This window comes from Pantherophis guttatus, chromosome 1 (genome assembly GCF_059756535.1).
Source record: "Pantherophis guttatus breed Tessera chromosome 1, ASM5975653v1, whole genome shotgun sequence".
Taxonomy (NCBI): domain Eukaryota; kingdom Metazoa; phylum Chordata; class Lepidosauria; order Squamata; family Colubridae; genus Pantherophis; species Pantherophis guttatus.
In genome coordinates, this window is record NC_142063.1 from 321,551,131 (window position 1) to 321,573,679 (window position 22,549).

A 22,549-nucleotide genomic window follows, 5' to 3' on the forward strand; every position below is an offset into this window, starting at 1 on the left:
GATCACCCAGCTAATATGTGGCTAAGACAAGATTAGAACTCAAGGTCTCCCAGTTTCCAGCTGATGTCTACACCAAATTGATTCATATTAGATTATTAACCTTGACTAATTCAGTATTTTCGAGTGCCAACAATTCATCCCTTCGGTCATGGAAGGAGATGTAAACTAGTTTTACCCTGTTTACACATAAAAAAATAAGCATGCAATTGAAGCCAGCATGAATGAATAATATATGATACAGGTTAACAGCTGATCACCTCCAGTACTTCAGTTTTTATGGAATATTGTATAACACAAGTATTCCTAGGCAACAAGGCGTGGTGAAGAAAATCAACTTTATGATTTCCCATTCTTCAAACTTTTTTTACTCCCAAGCTCTGACTTTCCTCTCAATGGCTGTACAGGAATGGCAGCATTCTTCACTCAGGCTCTGAACTCAAAAAAGCTGTCTCGGACTGCTCTCTCCTGTGAACTCACTCTCTTTCCTGAGGGGAAAGTCTGATATGTCCGTAGATTCTCTGGCGAGATGCGATTGAGGTGCCACATTGCTTTGGCACTCAGTGGTGGGCTAAAGGAAAGGGGGTGAGAAGAACAAGCACACAATGGAGACATGGTTATATCACTGGTGACCGACCCCAGAAAATACAACATGAATGTAACAGAATCCTAGTTGAAGAATTTTGGGGGAGGAACCACGAGGAAATGAAGATCCCAGTCTGAAAAGGGGTTCTGGTTGGAGTTCACCTGAACTGAAAAGATTTATTTATTCTTTTTTTAAAATAAATGTTTTTATTATTTTATATCATACATTTCCTTTCTGTGGTGAGCAGTGTGCTCTCTAGGTGTCCAAGGTGTTAACATACAAACATCATCATCATTATAATGGTATATATGTATTTATAAACAAATATGCGACAATATATAAACAAATATGCAATAACATCAATCACATTATAACATATATTATCTTCCATTATAGTATCAATTATATAACCATCAACAAAAATTTACTCATCTGTTTTTCTTTCTCATGTAAACTATATTTCACCTAATTCCACTCCTCTAACCGCAATATCTGTCATTTAACCATTTATAGAATAGTTCCCATGTTATGAAATTTATTTATTCTAAGAGCGCTCTTAACCCAAATCTCACTAGACATTCCAGCAGCACACATAATAATCTGAATTGGTTAAAAATTGCTTGTGTGTGTGAATATAAAGTACCCAGTTACTTAGTCTAGGAAGTATCAGTATCCAATGAGACCGTAAGAATCCTGGCAAGGCCTCAAGAAATCATCTCTTCCAGACTTCCGGAGAAAGAAATGGCAGACCGAAGATGGTTCCACAAAAGAGTGGGGTGACATCCATTGCAGAATGAAGAGCCAGTGAGCTTCTATAATTCCTCTCCTGACAAGAGGTCTTGAGATCACCCATAAGTGTTCCAGACAACTGCTCCTTGCAAGGAGACTGCAAAATTTTCCTTTTTTTCTTTTTTTCCCTGCACCTTCTACTTTGCTATTTTTCTGTGTGTGTGTGTCTGTGTGTGTGTATCATCTCTCTCTCTCTCTCTCTCTCTCTCTCTCTCTCTCTCCTATCTATCAATCATCAAAATTGTCTTCTTCCACACGGACCAATAATAAAATACACATGGTGATCATTACTGAGGAAATATGTTCCATATAATGGCTTTGGTAACAGAGAACATAGATTTTCAGCTACCCTTTATCTCCAGATGTTTTTCTTAGAGAACTAGGTATGCAAAATGGTTCAATTGCTTTGGTTTAGATGTTACTACAACATGCCTGCTTGGATAAATTCATTTTTCCAAGGCTGAGCCTGTTTGGAACTAACCTTCTGGGATGGGTCAACTGTTTTGTGTGTTTCTACTACACAACAAACCCCTAACGTGAACATGGTCAACATGTTATTTATAATTGGTCTCTTAGGCTGAAGAAAACAATTTGATCAATTTAATTGGTCCAGTTTGACCCATTTAATTATTTATTTTTATGGATTTATTTACGGATCACAAGAGTTGATGAAAACCTGTTATCTTCATGCTTCCATCTCTGCTGGTAAAGCAAGCATACTGCAGGATTATACTCAAAATACCTAAACAAAGAAATTCTGCCACAATGTGATGACCTTCCCATAGCTGTCCTAGAAGGCCAATACCCGAAGATTCCTTCCTTGGAGAGACAATGTCCTGTGACTCTGGACATAGAGAAACAGAGCATGTTCTCCAATGCCTGCATTACTAAGAAAGTTGTATTAGACCAATCTCACCATTACTATATAAATGGCCAGGGCACACAGGATACCAACCCTGCTACAATTTACACTATTGTCAGGTTTTTTAGCAGTGTTTACAATTCATCAGTTAATTACCTGACATTGTGATTCAACTTTATAAACTAGATTTAATGAACATCTAGCCTGCCGTATTAGAATGCCCTGTAACTTGATATAGATATTCCACCGTTTATATTCCCCTAAACTAGGGGTGTAAAACTGGCGGCCAGCAGGCCGGATGCATCACGTGCAGGCCACGCCTACCCCAGCTCCATGAAGGGGAAAATGATGCAAAAGTCATGTGATGGCAATGTGATGCGGCAAGTTTGATACCCGTGCCCTACACCCATCTAATGCTTCTATTCCTTCTTTTAGATTCTTTTAAACTCTCACTATTTGTATATTCTGCTGGCCACGTGAGACATAAATACATTTTATGAATTTGCTTCAGAGATGAATAATCCAGATTCAGAGATAAAATTTGAAAGGAAAGAGAATTATACTACTACACACATTCCTCATTTTCTCTTTCAAAATTTCAAATATATCTGATCTGTTTCAAATATGAATATTACAGGTTAACAGAGAAATTTTGCAAAAAAAAAAATGAAAATGAAGAAAAAGATGCAGGCATCTGTGAAAGAAAGGTACAAATATAATCAGCTTTTTAAACTTTTTTAATTAGATATTGTGACTATAAAATAGAAAAAAATATATTATTTTACTTCAGTTTTGTAATAATCATAAGAAACATAATCACATTTCTATATGGATGAAATACCCAAAATAACAAGATTGTATAGTAAGATTGTATAGTAAGATAGTAAGATTGTATAGTAAGATATAGTAAGTTTTAAAATTATTCATCCATCGTGTCATCCTACCATCAACTGAATGGATGAGTATGAAGCAGAGTTAGCAAAATAACTTTACTCTAAAGACACTAACATTAATGTATTTGTTTTTAGTAAGATATATAAAGATCACATTTCTTCATTGCTTAATAGAATAGAGAATAGAATTCTTTATTGGCCAAATGTGATTGGACACACAAGGAATTTTTCTTTGGGGCATGATTATTCGTGATAAATGTTTTTATTACAGTTAAGGAACTTGTTTGGGTTCTATTCTGCCTCTGCCTCTCATGTGTCTTTGAACTTTGATAATGTATTTCAGTGCAAGTGAACATAAATTTTCAAGTTTCTCTATCATATCTTACAATTTACAGAAGTGCCTACAATACTTTATATAAAGAGACATGAACCCTCCGATTTTTGGCATTAGAGGTAGTCAAAACATATTAAATGTAACTTCATTTAAATGTAATTAGAAGTGCAATTTGGTGCTCTGTTCTTTCTTTTCATTTTCAATTACTTGCATTCCCCCAACTGACTCCATCTGTGCATAAATCACACAAGGTCAGACTATGGGAAATTGTTTCATTTTTAAAAAAGTAATAAACCTGCTATAAAATGCCAACCTGCAATATGATCTTTTATTTCTTAGAATAGTACTGGGTTCCATCAATATTCTTAGAAAATAAAAATGACATGTTACAACCTAGACCAGTTATACTCCTAAGCAAAAAAAAAAAAAAAAAAAAAGAGTAAAATAAGCTAAGTTTTGTAGGAGAGTATTTTCCAGGAAAATGAAGCATTGGAAAGGAACATCCTTGCCATTACCTTCTAGTAAATGGTGCTTACCAGATTATCTTCTGGCAAAAGTTATTTAAATTCTGACAACATCCACTATGACACACATTTGGGGAGCATATTCACTTGCCATCACCTACACAAAACTACTAATTGGATATACCTGAATAAAACTAAGAATACTGTCATTAAAGTTCATGCCCTATCACTTAATTATGTATCTAAATGTTAACAATTTTATGAATACAGTTGTTTATCCTTTGCTTATTCTATATGTCATCTATATACATAAAGAATATGTATATAGCTTTGAGCTACAACTCAAAGCTTCTTATCCTAGAGCCTTGATGGTACAGTGGTCTAAGCACCCTGTTATTAACACAGCTGCCTGCAATTACTGCTGGTTCGAATCTCTCCAAGGCTCAAGGTTGACTCAGCCTTCCATCATTTCTAAGGTAGGTGAAATGAGTACCCAGTTTGTGGGGGCAATAAGCTGAGTTTGTATAAAATATACAAAAGTATGAAGTCTATTGCTTAACGCATTGCAAGCCGACCTGAGTCTCCGGAGAAGGGCGGCATATAAATCAAATTATATATATATATATATAAAAGCTTCTTATCCTTAGATTAAAATTCATATTAACACAGAATATGAGTCCATTAGGGACATGTTAGTGTGCATTGATGTCTTTTTTCACTTACCTCAAAGCTGTTCAATCGGATTTCATTTTTCCAACTGGATAATAGGAACTACCACATTGTACCAGCAGAGGGCACTCATGAAGTATGAGAAAGTGAACAGTTTGATTTATGCTCACTTTCTATTTCTTCAAGTGTATCAAAAGAAATACATCATTATAAATATGTAAAATGAAGAACTGCATGATTCTCAGTTATGCTTCTATGCAAAAGCCTAGTCAAGTACCTGTAGAAGATTTATACAAATGAATTCAGAAAGCACTCTAGAAGAGATAATTGAAAAAGAAAATTTTGATTTGCTAGAAGAGTGTCCCAACTTTGATAACTGTGAGCAAACTCCCAGTTGCAAGTAATATCAAGGAAAGTTAAACTGGGCATACCTGGGCATCATCCAACAACTCAGGAAAGGTTTGTGGTAGACATCTCAGTTGGTAAAACAACTTTCTCAGCTGGCATGATGTCAGCCAGCAGGGTTAGGAATAGATAAGGTCCCAAAAGTGCTTTTCCAAAAGGCAACTGGACTTCGTTTATTCCTTGAAAATGTTTCACTTCTCACCCAAGAAACTTCTTCAGTTCTGAACTGAACTGAAGAACTGAGAACTGAAGAAGCTTCTTGGATGAGAAGCGAAACATTTTCAAGGAAAAAATCCAAGAAAGTCCGGTTGCCTTTTGGAAAAGCATCTTTGGGATGATCATGACCTGGATGATTGAGAATCTCCATAGATGAATAGATAAGGTATATAACTGCCAGTTGTGTCTATGGAGATTCTCAGTCATCCAGGTCATGGTTGTCCCAAAGGTGCTTTATTTCCCCAAGAGGCAAATTGGACTTTCTGTTTTTTCTTTGAAGACATTTCACTTCTCATCCAAGAAGCTTCTTCAGCTCTGCAGAGCTTCTTGGATGAGAAGTGAAATGTCTTCAAAGAAAAACCAGAAAGTCCAGTTCTTCTTCTTCTTCCTAGCTACCTAGGTCCGCTTTTCAGAACATTGAATGCCACTTTGCATGGTCAGCTGTGTCTCGAGAGTGCAGGCCCACGGCTTGCATATCTTTGTTGATGGTGTCTTGCCATCTCTATTTTGGGCGCCCACGAGGTCACCAGCCATTAACTTCTAGTTGGTAGGCAGTCTTGGCAATGGTGGAAGGTGCTGCTCTCAGGACATGTCCATACCAATGGAGTTGGCCTTCTCTCATCTTCTCTATAATTGGTGCCACACCAAAATGTTGTTGAATGGTGTCATTTGTAATGTGGACAAGAAGGGAGATGCCCAATCAAAGAAAAACCAGAAAGTCCAGTTGCCTCTTGAAAAAGCTCCTTTGGGACAACTGCCATTTGTCCAAATCAGGGTAAATCTATTTTCTAGAATCATGTGCAAAATTCAACAGCCTACCAACTGTGACTCCATTCATTGTCCCTAGGTTCATAAGAAAAATTTTACTAGATCAGCAAGCTATCTGTTTTTCCAGGGGCCAATCAAAGGACTCTGAAAAACTTCCAAGCAGCATGGGCAATGCTTCACTTAATGGTTGCATGTATTGCATGTAAACTCTGAAACTTGATGGTACCTAGAACAGAAGACCCAACATTTTCATTACATCTTAATTGCAAACTCTGATGGACCATGAAAGCCAGAATTAGCAAGGTGGAACCTGCTGGTATCATAGCATAAGTGACTATCCTGGGTGGCATATATAAAATCCTAAAAGTAAATAAAAAAATAAAAAATAAAATTTGCAAGGTAACTCAAAATCTCCTGATATTTTCAACAACATTATTAAAACTTTCACAGAACTTGGCAATTCTTTAAAAGAAAATTTTGTGCCAAAAGCTTTGTGCCACTTGCTAAACCTTCAGGCATCACAGACCACAGATCGGAAACTACTGGCTTAGAGTTATCAGGGTGCAGAATTGTAATAGAATCTTATCCTCACCATAATTTGTTTATTGCATCTTTAAAGTATTCAAGCTATTACACAGCATAGTAATAGCAAATACATGAATTAAAAACGGAGGGAACTGATGAATTTTCTGCCTACTGAGCAAGGATTGCACTGAACAATCCAACATTTTAAGGTAAACAATTTAATTCTATTTTTCTACCCACCCAGTTACTTTAATTCAGTAATTGAATTACCTCGCCTGTCGTCTAGGGCTTCTGAAGGTTTCCAACATCTGGTCTGCAATCTTGTTTCACCATCCTGTCATCCCAAAGCAATAGAACTACAGTCCCACCACGGCACCAAGTATTAGTTACGGCAGGAACAGAAATCCTACCCTCTGTAAAGCATGCAGGACAAAAATACATCTTATTTCCTGCCAATACACAAAGCCATAAAAGTAAGTACAATCTGTGGCAGAGCAACATGCCCTAGAAAAGTGCTCCAGGGGATTGATCAATCGTGATTAATGCTTGTGTGCCTTGGGGAGGAATAACAAAACAGATTGCTTTGGAATGACAGGCCAACAGGCAATGCTGGATTCATTATTTAGAAAGATACAAACTGAGGAGGTGTATTAAAAGCAGAAATAGGTCTGCTGAAGTGGATGAACTTTTCCTATACCCACACCATGATGCCTGTTTCAGCAGTGAAAACTCAGAGAAGAGTTACTAATATTTTTTTTCCAGCAGGGTTTCTGATTTTTATAGCAATATGGTAAAACGTTAAGATTAAATCATAGAAATATTAAGTTTGCTGAATTTCCTATTTATATGTACTATCTTCCATCAGTTTAAGATACTCTCACCATTATAAAACTGCAGATACCCAGCTTAGACCTTAGGGCTATGAAATCTGGACTTCAAAATTCTGGATGACCACTACAATGCATTAAAGGAGTCCTGGTGGCGCAGTGGTTAGAATGCAGTGTAGCAGGTTGACTCTGCCCACTGCCAGGAGTTCAATCCTGACTGGCTCAAGGTTGACTCAGCCTTCCATCTTTCCAAGGTCAGTAAAATGAGGATCCAGATTGTTGGGGGCAATATGCCGATTCTGTAAATTGCTCAAAGTGTGCTGTAAAACACTATGAAGTGGTATACAAGTCTAGATGCTACTTGTATTGCTATTAAAGAGTTTATGTTTATATTCTTTCTCTCTTAGATGCCATCTATAGCCTGTATAAATAATTAATCTCTCAACAGAGTACTCCTTTTTTCACCTAACATATAAAAAATGCAACATATAGCAAATGCAAATCAGGCACTTTGTAATACAGACAACCAGATGCCTGACAGACACATGAAGGAGCTGGAACGTAAGAGGTGGCCTACAACACGCTTAACCAATAACCTAGGCAAACCTTAATAATGATTCTAACTTACTCCAAGATACGTCGTGTATACCCAGAACCTTTGCACAAATGCAGCCCTAGCAAGGCTTTCTGATTACAATTACACCTTATTGGACAGCCAGGCATCAGTAGGCATGCAGCTAATCAGCATTTGGGAGACACATTTTGTGCTGTCAGGCCTTGACAATTCTGTCATGTAAATGGTTTGCTTTTTCTTTCCAGTACTTTTCTTGGAGGACTAGATATATGAAAGTGGTCAACTGATTCATTGCATGTTTCTGCAGTAGCATTAGCCCCCTCTTTGACCAGTTAAGTGGATTATGGGAACAGGTATTAATTTGATTAATTTAATTAATTAGATTTGTTATAGCCACTCGTTCCCTTAGAGTTTGGGTAGCTTACAAAATCCCAAAGACAATTAAAGAGAATAGACAATAAAGTTGCAGACTTGCGTTCACTGCAGACGTTTACTTTTAAAAACTTTAGGCATTTTTCATAATATTCAGGAGGCATTATGCATCACTAGAATCTGCTCTTGAAATTCATTCTTTACATTGCATAAATGGTGTGAGATCAAATCAAGTCAAATAAAATAATATTCTACTATATATAGTTGGAAGGCAAGGGTTAATACACTATCCACTTAACATATGTTCACCCAACCTTCGAATATAGATACTATCTGGAAGGAACATTGGTGATGAACATTGAAGTTAGAAGGCTTCACCGACTATGCAGGAGATAGGACACTGCATAGGTGATACATAATTACTGTGCATTCCACATTCCCAGCTAACTTTCCTAGGAAATTATATATTGGAAATTGAAATGTAACAGCTAAAGCTTGATACATTTTATTCAAGGTAATTTGAAGAAACAAACAATAGAAAGAGAACCAAGGTAATTTACAAACACTTTTGTAATTCTTTTAAATGACATGAATCAGTTTTCAGGTTATATACAACTTTACTTACATGATTTTTCAGAACATAACATCATAAAACCATTTGTCACAAAGCAACACTAACAAATGGAAGTAAGAATTCAGATGTGATTAAGGACCTTAATTAAAGCAACACAATATAGCATAATACCATATGGATTGGAAAACCATGGACATTAACTCAAGGAATATTTATATTTTTAGACTTGGATCAAGATCAGTTACACAGAGAAAGGTAGTGTATGTCCAATTATAAAAGCAGATAATTTCATTACAGGTAGTCCTTAGGTTACTACGACAATTGGCCCTGGGAGTTTGCTAGTCATCAAGCAATGTGGTAATAAAGCATAATATCACATGACTACAATCCAGGTTACTTTTAAATCCCAAAATGTGCAGGTCATTAAGTGAGAAGCAGGAGTTCTCAGGCAAGGAGGGTAGGGTAATGATAGGGGATGGGAGAGGCCCTGGGAGACCCAATGCAAACCGTACATGAATTGAGGGGGGCTGGGGAGGGCTGGGAGACCCAGCAAAGGCTGAGCACAGGTACTGTGGGCCAAAGCAATTTAGCAGAGTGATTTGTGACCTTCTCTGCCAGCTTCCCCATTGACTTTACTTGTGGGAAGGTAGCAGGAAAGGTAGAATGAATAGGAATAGGAATAGGAATAGGAATAGGATAGAACTTTATTGTCATTTTAAATGTATTCTAATCAGCATAATTGCAAATGGGGATCAGGCCTCTCTACAACATTGTAATTGCAAGCCAGATTCCCTTGTGCCCAGATTGCAATCACATGAGCACAGGGGGACTGCGTTGGGAACTTTGGGAAACAATCAAGTGTCCATTTTTTTCAGTGCTTCCATAATTTTGAGCGGTTGCTGAATAAATGGGACATACACCAAGAACTATCTGTAACGAAGTATACATAATTAGAGGCGTGCAAAAATATTCAAACTTAAAATCCCTTTTGCTCTGAGCCCAGAACACTTCCAGCATACAGGTAACAGTTTAGCAACCACTGTTGGCACCAGTAACTCGGTTGCTAAGCAGAGCAGTTGCTAAGTGAAACTATGACTGTGCTTATAATCATACTTCAACTTTCCTTTGTTTTACTGACCTGTAAAGGTTTTAAATGCGAGGATTCATCATAAATTACTTTTTCAGCACGGTTATAGCTGTGAATTGCTACTCAATGAGGCAGTCCCTATATGAGAACTGCCTATAACTATAACATCATTGAACCAGAATAGTTGTAACATCATTTGAACACTATGATATGGTCAGAATACAATTTTCAAATTAAAAATGTTTATTTATTTATCAAATTTTTTAAAAGGCCATCTCCCGCATTTATTCATTTTTATTTATTTATTAATTTTCTATGCTTCCCATCTTTCTAATATAGCGACTCTGGGAGAGTTACAGTATAATAAAAACTTAAAAAGTGCTAAAAAGCAAAACTGGAATTAAAAGAACAAAGATGATGGGCAGCCTAGAGGTGAGAATCTTCCACCTTCAACAGGTCCCTATCAGGGCCCCAGGCCAAGCAGCAGAGCCAAGTTTTTAGGCTCTTCTGGAAGGCCAAGAGTGTAGAGGCAGACCTCACCTCTGAGGAGAGAATATTCCAGAGGGCAGAAAAGGCTCTTCATCTGGATCATGCCAGCCAAAATTCTTTGGCCAACAGAACCCTTTTCCTTGAAATGGGAGGTGGGGGTGTTAGTCCCAGCAACGTAAAGCAATTCCTTGGGTACCCAGGACTCATGCCATAAAACATACCAATAATATGTTTTGCATATCACAGGCCAGAAATCTTAGCTCATCTGAACTTAGTATTTGTAGCCCCAACAAACACCCAAAACAGAGTGCAGAGAGGTAAACAGAACAGATCAGTAGATACATTTACAGTAGATTTAAACAATTCAATTAAAATACAGAATTTACAAGCAATACATATGCATATACGTACATGATTCAATATGTAATTGAATTTCCAGCAATAGTTATTGCAAATTTTAAGACAAATTTGTTTTTAAGGGGGGGGTGGGGGTATTTTGCAAATACTAGAAAATAGATCCAATAAATGCCTTTAAGCAAGTATAGTAGGGCATTCGTTCAAGAAAATACAGTATATTCCCAATATATATATGGGATCAAAGCAAATACAGGTGGCCCTCGATTTTCCATTGCTAAGCAAGATGGTTGTTGAGTCATGCCCAGTTTTGTGATCTTTTTTGCCATGATTGTTAAGCAAATCCCTGGGGTTGTTAAGTGAATCACATAGTCATTAAGCAAATCTGTCTTCCTCCATTGATTTTGCTTGTCAGAAGTCAGCTGGGAAGGTTGCAAATGGTGATCACATGACCCTGGGGTGCTGCCAGAGTTGTAAATACATGCCCATTGCCAAGCAGCAAATTTTGTTCATGTAACATGGGGATACTGTGAAAGTCATAAGTGTGAAGCTCAGTCATTGAGCTCAGTCATTTTTTTCAGTGGGGTTGTAACTTTGAATAGTCGTTAAACGAATGGTTGAAAGTTGAGGATTACCTTTATGGGGCTTTATAGTTTATTTTGATTAGATAATACACTGTATTAAACGTTTTTAATTGGTAAATGAGTTTTAATTGGGCCAAATTTATATATCTTTTAATTGTTTTTAATATTTGTTCTGCATGTTTTTTTAATCTGGCTGTACACCGCCCTGAGTCCTTAGGGAGAAGGGCGGTATAGAAATCCAATATAAAATAAAATAAAATAAATAAATAAATAAAGTATTAGGACAGCCAATTCCCTCCCTTCCCTCCAACTCTTCCTTGAGATTTGAGGGCAAAGAGAATCTTTTCTGGAAACAGAGAAACTTCCAGAGTTGAATGAATACATTTGAGATGTATCTTTTTAAAGAACTATGAGGAATGGGATAATAAATTTATTTATTTTATTTATTTATTTTTTAAAATTTTTATACCGCCCCCTCTCCCGAAGGACTCGGGGCAGTGAACAGCCAAAATTAAAAAACATACAATATAAACATTAAAATACTATAAAAACAAAATTAAATTTATATTGGCTTCTCCCAATTTAAAACCCCTTACCCATAAAATCCAGCAATTGAAAGATTTTTAACCCAGCCCGGCTTGCTGAAATAAAAGTCTTCAGAGCCCGACGGAAGGTCCGGAGGTCCGGGATCAGTCGTATCCCTGGGGGTAGCTCATTCCAGAGGGTGGGTGCCCCCACAGAGAAGGCTCTTCCCCGCGGGATTGCCAGCCGACATTGCCTGACCAACGGCACCCTGAGGAGACCCTCTCTGTGGGAGCGTATTGGCCAGTGGGAGGTTATCGGTGGCAGAAGATGGTCTCATAAATAACCGGGCCCTAAGCCATGGAGCGCTTTGAAGATGAGAACCAATACCTTGAAGCGCACCCGGAAGACCACTGGAAGCCAATGCAGCTCGCGCAGGAGTGCCATGTCGCCCCCATAAGTACCCACGCGGCTGCATTCTGCACCAGTTGGAGCTTCCGAGTGCTCCTCAAGGGGAGCCCCATGTAGAGAGCATTGCAGTAGAAAAAAGAAATGTACATTTCGTCTGAACAAAGATGAAAAAACACCCAAAATGACTCTGTTGGAATGATAATAATGTCTTTAGATATCCTACTGACTCTTTGATGTGTTTCTTTCCACGATGGATGGCCGAACAAAAATAGCAGGAAAAATGTAAAGTGCTACCTTGTGCATAAACCCACTGCCTAAATGCAAAGAAATTGTTGCTTTTTTAATGAATCTCAGAACTTCAGATGGATTTTAGATGACCATGAGGGTCTTAGAAGGGATTTACTGACACGATCCATGTCACCTTACATTATTTTAGACTCAGGCTTGTTACAGGTCATCTTTGACGTAGAACCATTCGTTCGAAGTTACAATGGCACTGAAAAAAGGGATTTACAGTCCTCATACTTACAACTATCGCAACATTCCCATGGCCCTGTGATCATAATCTGGGTGCTTGGCAATAGGCCTGCATTTTTGATGGCATGACTCACTTAACAATCACCTTGCTTAGCAAAAGAAATTTTGGTCCCAACTGTGGTCATAAATTGAGTACTGCGAGCCTGTAACAGAATAACAGCATTGGAAGGGACCTTGGAGGTCTTCTAGTCCAAACCCTTGCTCAAGCAGGAGACCGGCCTATACCATGTCGTGGTTGTCCAATCTCTTCATAAATCTCCTATAATAAGGAAATCGATGAGTTTCTGGAACACTTCCATAAAATCGTCTCAATATAATACCTGATTTCCCCCCCCTACTCCACTGTTTTTGCCCACTAGACTCACAGATCAAGAGGATGAGGGTACTTGTCTCTTTCCTTCATAGGCAGCACAAAGTATGGAACCAGGTGCAATGTCCCTGTCTTATCTCTGTAATGTTCACGATGCATCTGAGTAAGCTACAAATTAAAAATAAATTGGGTCAGGAGCCATCAGTATCTAGACCTGAGTTCTTTTGAGAATACTTACTTCATGTGTTTACTTGATTTCCAAATCATCCACATTACTGTTATGTAAGAGTGAGTGTGCTGAATCCACACTAGGAAATCTAGCATTTAAAACTCTGCTCATCCATGATGCCTACCACCTTAGCAAGGAACTGAATTATCCTCTTTACATGATTGCTGTGGGGCTGAAACTTAACAGGGATGGGTGAAACTGCTAATTGTGCTCAATTCATTCTCATTTTTCCAGATGTATTTGCATTGGTATAAAATTTGCACAATGTCTGCATTCATGTATGTTTTCCCCTTCCAAATCCACACAAAAATCTATGTGCATTTGCCAGAGTTGCCCATTTCTGTACAAACTGTTCTTCTTTGTGCACTTTTCCCAATGTACTCCTTTCCATTAGCACATTTTTCCTTATAACATTATTCTCGGCCAGTCCACCCAACTGCACTGGAAACAAGCCAACACCAGAATGGTGTCAATTTTCCATCAATATGCATATTTTTAAATTTGATTTTAATTTAATGTACAAATTACCTCCCTATACCTCTGTATGGTTTTGCAGTATGTGTGAATTAGATGTTCAAGAAAATATTGTTAAAAAATCCTGGCTTAGCATTATCTGGAAATGTGGTCTGTATATGAAAAGGATATGTCCAGAAATGTATATAAGAGCAAAACTATCTGTAAAATTCTATTAACCTTAAAAAAATAACTGAAAATGAATGACCTTTTTGGTCTGCTTTCTACAAATGTATCTTTTCATACAGATAAACAAAACATTCATAGGATCCACCACTTTGCCAAAATGATGAAAGCAGCAATATGCCATAAACTGTTTGTGCAACATCACAGTACATATATAGAAAAAGGATGGAGTTTGCATCAGGTTGGTGCAATGCTATTTGCCCCCACACACACACACTTGCCACTCCTATGAATGTACCCACAAGGGAAAGCAGCAAGTTTGGAAGCTATGATTTGTAAGAAAAGGGAGGAAGGCTTGCAGTGAAAGGGCTTCCCCTCCACATTCTGTTGTTTTTCCACTCAAAATTAATAAAGAAAAATCCCAAATTTTCTTTATTAATAAAATCCAATGGTTCATTATTGCCATTTTCATGCAATGATGGGTTCAATATGCACCAAGACAAATTCCTTGTGTGTCCAATCACACATGGCCAATAAAGAATTCTATTCTATTCTATTCTATTCTATTCTATTCTATTCTATTCTATTCTATTCTATTCTATTCTACTCTACTCTACTCTACTCTACTCTACTCTACTCTACTCTACTCTACTCTACTCTACTCTACTCTACTCTATTCTACTCTATTCCGTTCCATTCCATTCCATTCCATTTAGAGCCTCGGTGGTGCAGCGGACTAAAGTGCTGTTAAGTGCTAGCACTTAGCTGCCAGCTGCCTGCAATTTGTGCAAGTTCAAATCTCACCAGGCTCAAGGTTGACTCAGCCTTCCACCCTTTCGAGGTAGGTAAATTGAGGACCCGGATTGTGGGGGCAATAAGCCAACTTTGTATAGAACAACACCGCTTAGGGGGGGCCGAAAGTCCTAATAAGCAGGTATATACAAAAAAGTATGCAGGCTATTGCTATAATGCATTGTAAGCCGCCCTGAGTCTACGGAGAAGGGCGGCATATAAATTGGACTAATAAATAAATAAATAAATAAATAATAAATTCCATTCTATCAAACATCATACTAAATTCTAAATCTGGATTAACAAAAAACAATTGCCATGTTCATACAGATTATGGTTTAATGTAACACTCTCATTCATGCAACATGCTAACATCTAGATGAGATGGACAGCACACAAATCAAATAAACAAAGAAATAAATAATAAAAGTAAACTGCAAACGCCCATAATATGTTAAATTAAAAATTACCCACTGCCACTGTAACCTAATCCATTTGTCTGTTGTGCAAAACAAAATATTTGTAGTTTGCTCCTAAAGCTGAGAGGTTCAAACTATTGAGTAGGACAGACAATGACATTCACAATAGTCCTGCATTTTTACCTGAAGCAACCTTTCTTTTCCTTGTCTCCCTCCCCCTTCTGTCTGTCCGTGTGTGTTTGTGTGTGTGTGTGTGAGAGAGAGAGAGAGAGAGGGGGGGGGAGAGAGGGAGGGAGAGAGGGAGAGAGGGAGAGAGAGAGAGAGAGAGAGAGAGAGAGAGAGAGAGAGAGAGAGAGAGAGAGAGAGAGAGAAAGAGAATATGTGTAAAGAGAAAGGGCTTTTAAAAATTTTAAGTTTTAATGTCATTACTTTATAAAATCACTGACAAATAAAAGAAAAAAAGTCTGAACAAATGGTGCTTCTTTTCAGTCCATTAATTTTGACATCCCACTCTTAATTATTTATAGATTGTTTAACTGCTGTGGATTCACAGGCTATTGAATAAGAAGAAATCTCCCTTCTCCCCTTATTTATGAAGGAATAAAAATTGAACTAAATTCAGCATAGCAGGATCTGTGTATTCTGCTTGCTTTTTGTGAAATGAATGGCTACATAATTTGATTATAAATAATAAAATAAATCTACCTTGGCATACCTTTCTGTATTCAAAAAGGCAGTTATCAACACCTATTCAGACAAGCCTATTTATGTGCAACCCTACTATTTTTCCCACACAGCTTTGCACTCGCAACTGTGCTCAAGATTGGTATCTTATTTTTTCCCTTTTTAATTTTTTTTTTAATTTCTTTGGGTTTTTTTATATTTTATTTTTTGTAGAAACTTAATAAAGTATATTAAAAAAAAATAACAAAGACTGGGAACTAGAATCGCAGGGCATGGTCTTATAATAAAAAGATCATAAAGTTAGAATGGAAATTCCCTTATGAGTTTCTCAGTTGCAATGTGAAAAAAAGAATGCCAGGCAAACAATTGATTCAGCTAGTGCAGGGGTAGGTTCTACTTACCTTTACTACCGGTTTATAACAGGATTACGTGCTCGCTTCACTTGCGCATGCGCCTTGCTTCTGCACATGCACAGAAGCTTCTGCGCATGTGCAGATAGCTTCTAATAACATCAGGGTCAGTGGGCGGAGCCTCCCACCGGTTTTACTACCGGTTCTATAGAACCGGTCCGAACTAGGGGCAACCCACCACTGAACTAGTGGTATGACCCAGATGAAGATTGTTAAGAATACTGATTGCTGGCAAGTTGACTAAGATTCTGTTGAGTTTTCTCAATAAACACAAGCTTTCTTGTGACTGATGAAGGAAAAGAGAATGCAAAGAAACAGGTTCTTGCTCCATAAAAATAGCTTAAACAGCACAGGAGTTCTCATGGCAGACTGCAGCAGTTCCTAGCAGCCTAGAAAGTGCAGAAAGCTTCCCTAAAGGCAGAACATTTGGTAACTTCTGAACTAATACAATAGCCTGCTGTAAGAAATCAGGCAATAAACAATCACTCTTGTCTACCCATCTGAATCATTGTCTTTTTCTATATTTTCTATTATCCCAAATCACCCTGTCTTCTGCACTTATTAAACCTTGTTTTTCCTTTAGCTAATTGTCCCAGGACTAATTAACACAATCCACATGAACATGTGGTACAATTTGTCCCTGCCTGCATGTCTCGCTGCAGAATATATCATTTGTCCATGTTCTTTCGCTGAAACCTGTCCTCTTAAAAAGATCTGCTTGTCAAGGTGGGGGTTTGGGGGGAGGGAATTGGACAAAGTAAACACTGGTCAATTCTATTTTTTAATTATATAAATTGAATTTTCTACTTTCAAAATATAAAGGAGCCAATCTTTCTTTATTCCAACAGTCCTAGAGCCAAAATTTAAAGGCTATTTGTATCCTAGTAGATTCTTTTCCATCGATCTTAAAATACTGAAGAACAGGCATAGATTGAACTGTAAAAGACTATTAAAACACTTCTAAGTATCACCAGATTGTGGGGGCGTAGGTGGGGGTTGTTTTAAAAAATGGAAAACATTCATATATGCATAATATATTAGCCTGGGCATATATATATAGGATACCTACATCAAATAAAATGAAATTATACTAACCAGAATAAAGTTAATACCTGGTTCTGCTGATTGCCTAAACTGGTTTAGTAAATCCTTCATTTAACTGCCTTTAGTTTTTCAGATTTTGGATGTAACTGGCAAATTATCTGAACAATGTTTCCATGCATACAAGTGTGTAAGATCCCATTTATCATTTTATGCACACATAAAAAGCATAAATGTCATCATATACATGAATTACGCATCCAAGAGTTTTAACAAGCATTCCTTTCCTCCTTTCCCACCAAGTGTTTACTCTTAGACAATAAAGAAATACCCCTAATTAGTTTAATGGAGATTATCTATATGACATTTTGAATTCAGAGACAATTTCACATTATGCATAATTGACCCTGAGGGAGAGGATATGTCTTGAAAAGCAGCTTTACCTTGTAGAACTCTTGCAGTTCTTCTGAGCGGTTCATATCTAAATTGTAACGAGAGTAATTAGGGGTATGTAGCCATCGATCCAAGCCTCTTTCCCTTTCCCCAATCACAAGAGATGGGTCACGGGAGAAAAGTGTTGGGAATTGGCCCCCTTTGCTGTAGGGACTATAGCTGGTTTCCATTGCGGCATTTCGGAAATCTTGAAAATATTTCATGGTGGTATTTCCATAGGTGTCACCAAAGGAAAAAGCTACATTAGGGACATGGCCACGGTATCTAGAGAAAAAGAGGAAATCAAATTAGGCTCATTAATTTATTCACCTTGGTAACACTCAATATTTGCAGCATTTTGCAAACATTATAATCTTCACAAAAACAAACAATTATTATTACATCTATTTTTGCAGAGGAAGAATTAAAGCAGATAATGGTTTCTTGGCTAGCTTAGACTAGTGTCACATATTATTTCTATGCCTCATGTAGATATTCCTCTATGTAGACCTTTTCCTGGGAACCCATATATTTTACTTGAACCACTACTGAAAAACTAAGTTCTAATTGCTTAAGTAAAATATTCCTAATCAGAAATTATTATGCAAAACATATTTTAAAATTCCAGTCTTTCTAACTTTATTCTTCCCACCCCTCTGAATATTCAGCGTCTGAGTTTTTCAACTTCATAAATTCCATATTAAAAAGATGTAAGGATGCTATTTTGCCCAATTTACAACCCTCACTAAGCCTGTGAACAAGGGAAAACAATCTCATTTAACATTATTCCTAAATGACTGTTGCTATGCAACACATTATTAAAGACCAGTTTTTATGCTTTCTCATATTGATGCTTTCTAGTAAGTGACCTCCATCTCAACAGTTCATTTAATAAGTTAATTGCATGATTTTTTTCTGAGCAATTTTTCAAAGAGGAGGAAATTAATTATAGATATAACACTCAAATTTAGTCTTCTTTTTGTAAGCTATATATATATATAAGCAAGATCTCCACAAGTGATTTATAGCATCTTCTTGAACCATCTAACCATCACTATATTAATATAACAATAATGAGAACAGCATTTATATCACTTAAACAGTCGCTGAGTGATGGTAGAAGAGCTATAAAGGGAATAACCATAATCTCTTCTACAGTTTTCCTGATCACCTGAAAGTTGTTGTCATATTCCTTCTTTCAAATAAAAGACTTCTCAGCATCATATACAGTATACCATTTGCATTTTAAAGACATATCAATGCTATTTTGAGCTCCTGTTTTCCTGGATGGTAGTCATCACAAGCAGCTCTCCTTAGAAGAATGAGTTGCTCAGCAATAAAATAGGAACACTTTAACATTGTGTTACCAAAAAAAAAACCTGTTTGAAAATAATGGATTAAGGACTGGGAAATTCATTTGTAATATACCAAAGAAAGATGTAGATACATAGAGGATGGGAATATAATTTCCAGACTGGACATTATTATAATAATATGCTCTATAGAGGTGGGATCAGAAGTGAGGCATCATGGCAGGAAATTGTCGATATTTTGCTCTTTTTTTGGTACTGTATACCAACAGTTCTATTATAGTGTATCCCCTTTTCGTTTAAATTAGTGTTTCTCAACCTTGGAAGCTTGAAGATGGGTGGACTTCAACTCCCAGAATCTCCCAGCCAGCAGCGCTGCTGGCTGGGGGATTCTGGGAGTTGGAGTCCACCCATCTTCAAGCTACCAAGGTTGAGAAACACTGGTTTAAATCAGGGATGGGCAACTGTGGCCCTTTTACAACCTGTGGACTTCAACTCCCAGAATCCCTGCGCCAGCTTGGCTGTATCAGGAATTCTGGGAGTTGAAGTCCACAGGTTGTAAAAGGGCCACAGTTGCCCACCCCTGGTTTAAATGCTTTCTAACACATTGCAACATCCTTTTTTTTTTTTTTTCCGGAGAAGGAGCAGCTTTTTTACAAATAAAATGTCATCTATTAACGTAGGTCTTCAGAAAAGGTATAGAATAGATAGAACGTCGCCGTCTTTTCCTGACGGGACAGTTCGGTCACAAATCGTTCCTCTTCTTTTTGGTTCCCAGCGCCTCAACCTCCACCCGGCTTAAAACCCCGTTGCTGACCGACCCCTCCTCAAATCCCCCGCCGTCCCCACCTCAACTAAGGACATTTGCGAGGCCACCCACCCAGGCATGAGCCCCGGCGGCACATAGACCGCGTTGTTTTGAGTGAGGAGGGTCCCAGCGCTGCGTGAGGCCATAGCGACGATCCTTTTCAGCGGCGAGGGACGGATCCCAGTCACGAACACTGACAACTAGCGTAGCCGGGGATTGAGAGGTGGGGGCCGGTCTGCTGAAGGCCGAAGCAGTCACAAACCAGTCGCCATGGCAGCCAAGAGGCCCCGGCTCCGCTGCACAGAAGGCCGCTCCCTTCGCCTGGTGTCCATCCTCCTCCCGCGCTCCTTCCACTAGGAAAAAGCGGGAATGTGGCTCCCATGCGGCGGGCAAGGATTATGGAACGTCTGAAACAAAGAACTGCAACAGGAGGAAATTTTGCTCTAGAACAGAGGTGGGCAAATGTGGCTCTTTTACAACCTGTGGACTTCAACTCCCAGAATTCCTGAGACAGCTTGGCTGTCTCAGGAATTCTGGGAGTTGAAGTCCACAGGTTGTAAAAGGGCCACAGTTTGCCCACCCCTGCTCTGGAAGAAATCCTGGGTCATTTTATTTGGCTTTTAAAAAAAAAAAAATCCCTAGAATTATTGCACTCGTACCTTGCAAATTTAAAACAGATTCATTGAAGAAGACACAATTAATTCCAGGAAGCGTGCTCTCTTGTACAATGTTGTTTAAAATGGATTCCTCCTTGAGCAGGGGGTTGGACTAGAAGACCTCCAAGATCCCTTCCAACTCTTGTTATTCTGTTCTGGTCTTAATTCCCGAAGCCAGGCAGAAGCCAGAACAAAGGTGTTGGTTATTTAATAGGATACAGTCTGAGGTTTCTGTCATTGAAAGGGGATTGACGCAGGGGTGAAATCCAGCAGGTTCTGACAGTTCAGAGAACTGGTGGTGGAAATTTTGAGTAGTTCTGTTGTCCCCAATTCGGGTCTGAGCCTGGTGCCTAGAAGAGAAATAAAAATCCTAAGGGAGACAGAAACTCAGAGCCACAGCTCCCTGCCCCAAACAGATATACAAGGCCAGCTTTTATAAATGTAGATTTGGTAATCCATTACTCCCTGCAGCAAGGTCTGAGCAAAGGTATAATAGGAATTGTCCAACACCCTTTCAGAACACAAGCTCCTTCATTGCATCATCTCAGTTGCACCACACCCTCCAAACTTCAACCAAACGTACCTCAGACAATCTACAGAGCCAGCTATGATCCCTACAACAGCCAATAGAATACATGTTCTTGCACAGGAACAGGAAGTTCAAGTTCAAAGCCCAAAAGTATAAATAACCCCTCACTCTCAACTCCATGTGGTCAGCTGCCCAGGACCTCAAACCCATGTGGTTCTGCTTCATCATTAAACCATCTTTCCAATCAGCCTCCATGTTTCCAGTGTCTTTCTCTCAGTTTGGAACTGAACCAGATGGCTATTTCTTCCAACAATAGTATAAATATTAATTCATTATGAGATAAAGGAGCTTACCTCCTGTTTTCCGATTGCTAGTTAATGATCATGAATACAATCTACTGGTCTACTGACAGTCTGTTTTACATAGTGACTGTTAACAATCTTTAGGCAGTATGTTGCAGATGACTCCTTTTTTTTCTTTTTTCTTGAACTACTGAGTTTTTTGGTTTACTTAAAATGCAAACATACATGTGCAAGCAAAACAATGAAGCACAGAGTATTTCATCAACCGTGAGCTACATATATTCTCTTCTACTTAAATACTTCAGTTAGATGAGCCACAAATATTTTTTCATGAAGAGTACATTATAAGGTTTCGTTTAAAGTTTATTATCCTTATTCAAGTTCCTTTAATAGTTGCTTTGTACTTTTTTTATTATTGTTCATACATTTAGTTATTTCACCCTCTTCATGTTAGTAATTGTGTTCATTGGAACACATTTCTTTTTGTATTGGGCATCTGTGGATCAATAAACAGCTTAATTCATTTCAGATAACAGTTTCAAGATTGTAGCCTTTGCAACTGATTCAGTATTACTAATTGAGGTGCCATTTCATGCTCACATTTACAGAATCCTTAGAAATAAGCCATGGTGGCTCAGGAGCCGTGGTGACGCAGTTGTTAGAACTCTCACATCCTGGAGCTCAATTCTGATGGGCTCAAGGTTGACTCAGCCTTCCATCCTGAGGTTGGTAAACTGAGGACCCAGATTGTTGGGGGCAATATGCTGACATTTGTAAACCGTTCAGAGAATGCTGTAAAGAACTGTAGAGTGGTGTATAAGTCTAAGTGCTATTGCTATTTTATAAGATCCAAAATAAAACTAATTTAATTAGACAAATGTGCATTATTTATTTAAAATTTAATCCACTTTAAAGTGTCTATCTCAGTGATGGTTAACCTTTTTGGTGCCAAGTGCCCAAAGCACACGTGTATGCGCGTGAATGCACGCATGTGTGCCAGAACTTCCAAAATTCAATGTGAGCGCCCCTGTGCATGCGCCCCCCACACATGCGCCCCACCCTCGCGCCCCATTTTGGCTTCCAGGTTGGTGCAGGAGGCTTTCCAGGCCCAAAACGGGGCACGCCCCCCCCCCCGTTTTGGGCCTGGAA

General features: G+C 38.3%; 1 protein-coding gene across 2 annotated transcripts; it reads right to left on the reverse strand.

The window, feature by feature from the left end:
• Positions 1-253: 253 nt before the first annotated feature.
• Positions 254-20,309, reverse strand: CIMIP2C (ciliary microtubule inner protein 2C). 2 transcript variants are annotated; one of them, XM_060693101.2, is made up of 4 exons: positions 19,986-20,308; positions 17,807-18,080; positions 13,205-13,317; positions 254-568 (listed from the first exon to the last, which is right to left on the reverse strand). In XM_060693101.2, the coding sequence occupies exons 1-4, from the start codon at positions 20,057-20,059 to the stop codon at positions 424-426; spliced, it is 606 nt and encodes a 201-aa protein (XP_060549084.1). In that variant the 5' UTR covers positions 20,060-20,308; the 3' UTR covers positions 254-423. The 2 variants fall into 2 exon arrangements, with proteins under 2 accessions (XP_060549084.1, XP_060549085.2); XM_060693102.2 differs by lacking the exon at positions 254-568 and adding an exon at positions 8,771-13,098 and having other exon boundaries at positions 19,986-20,309.
• Positions 20,310-22,549: the final 2,240 nt, after the last annotated feature.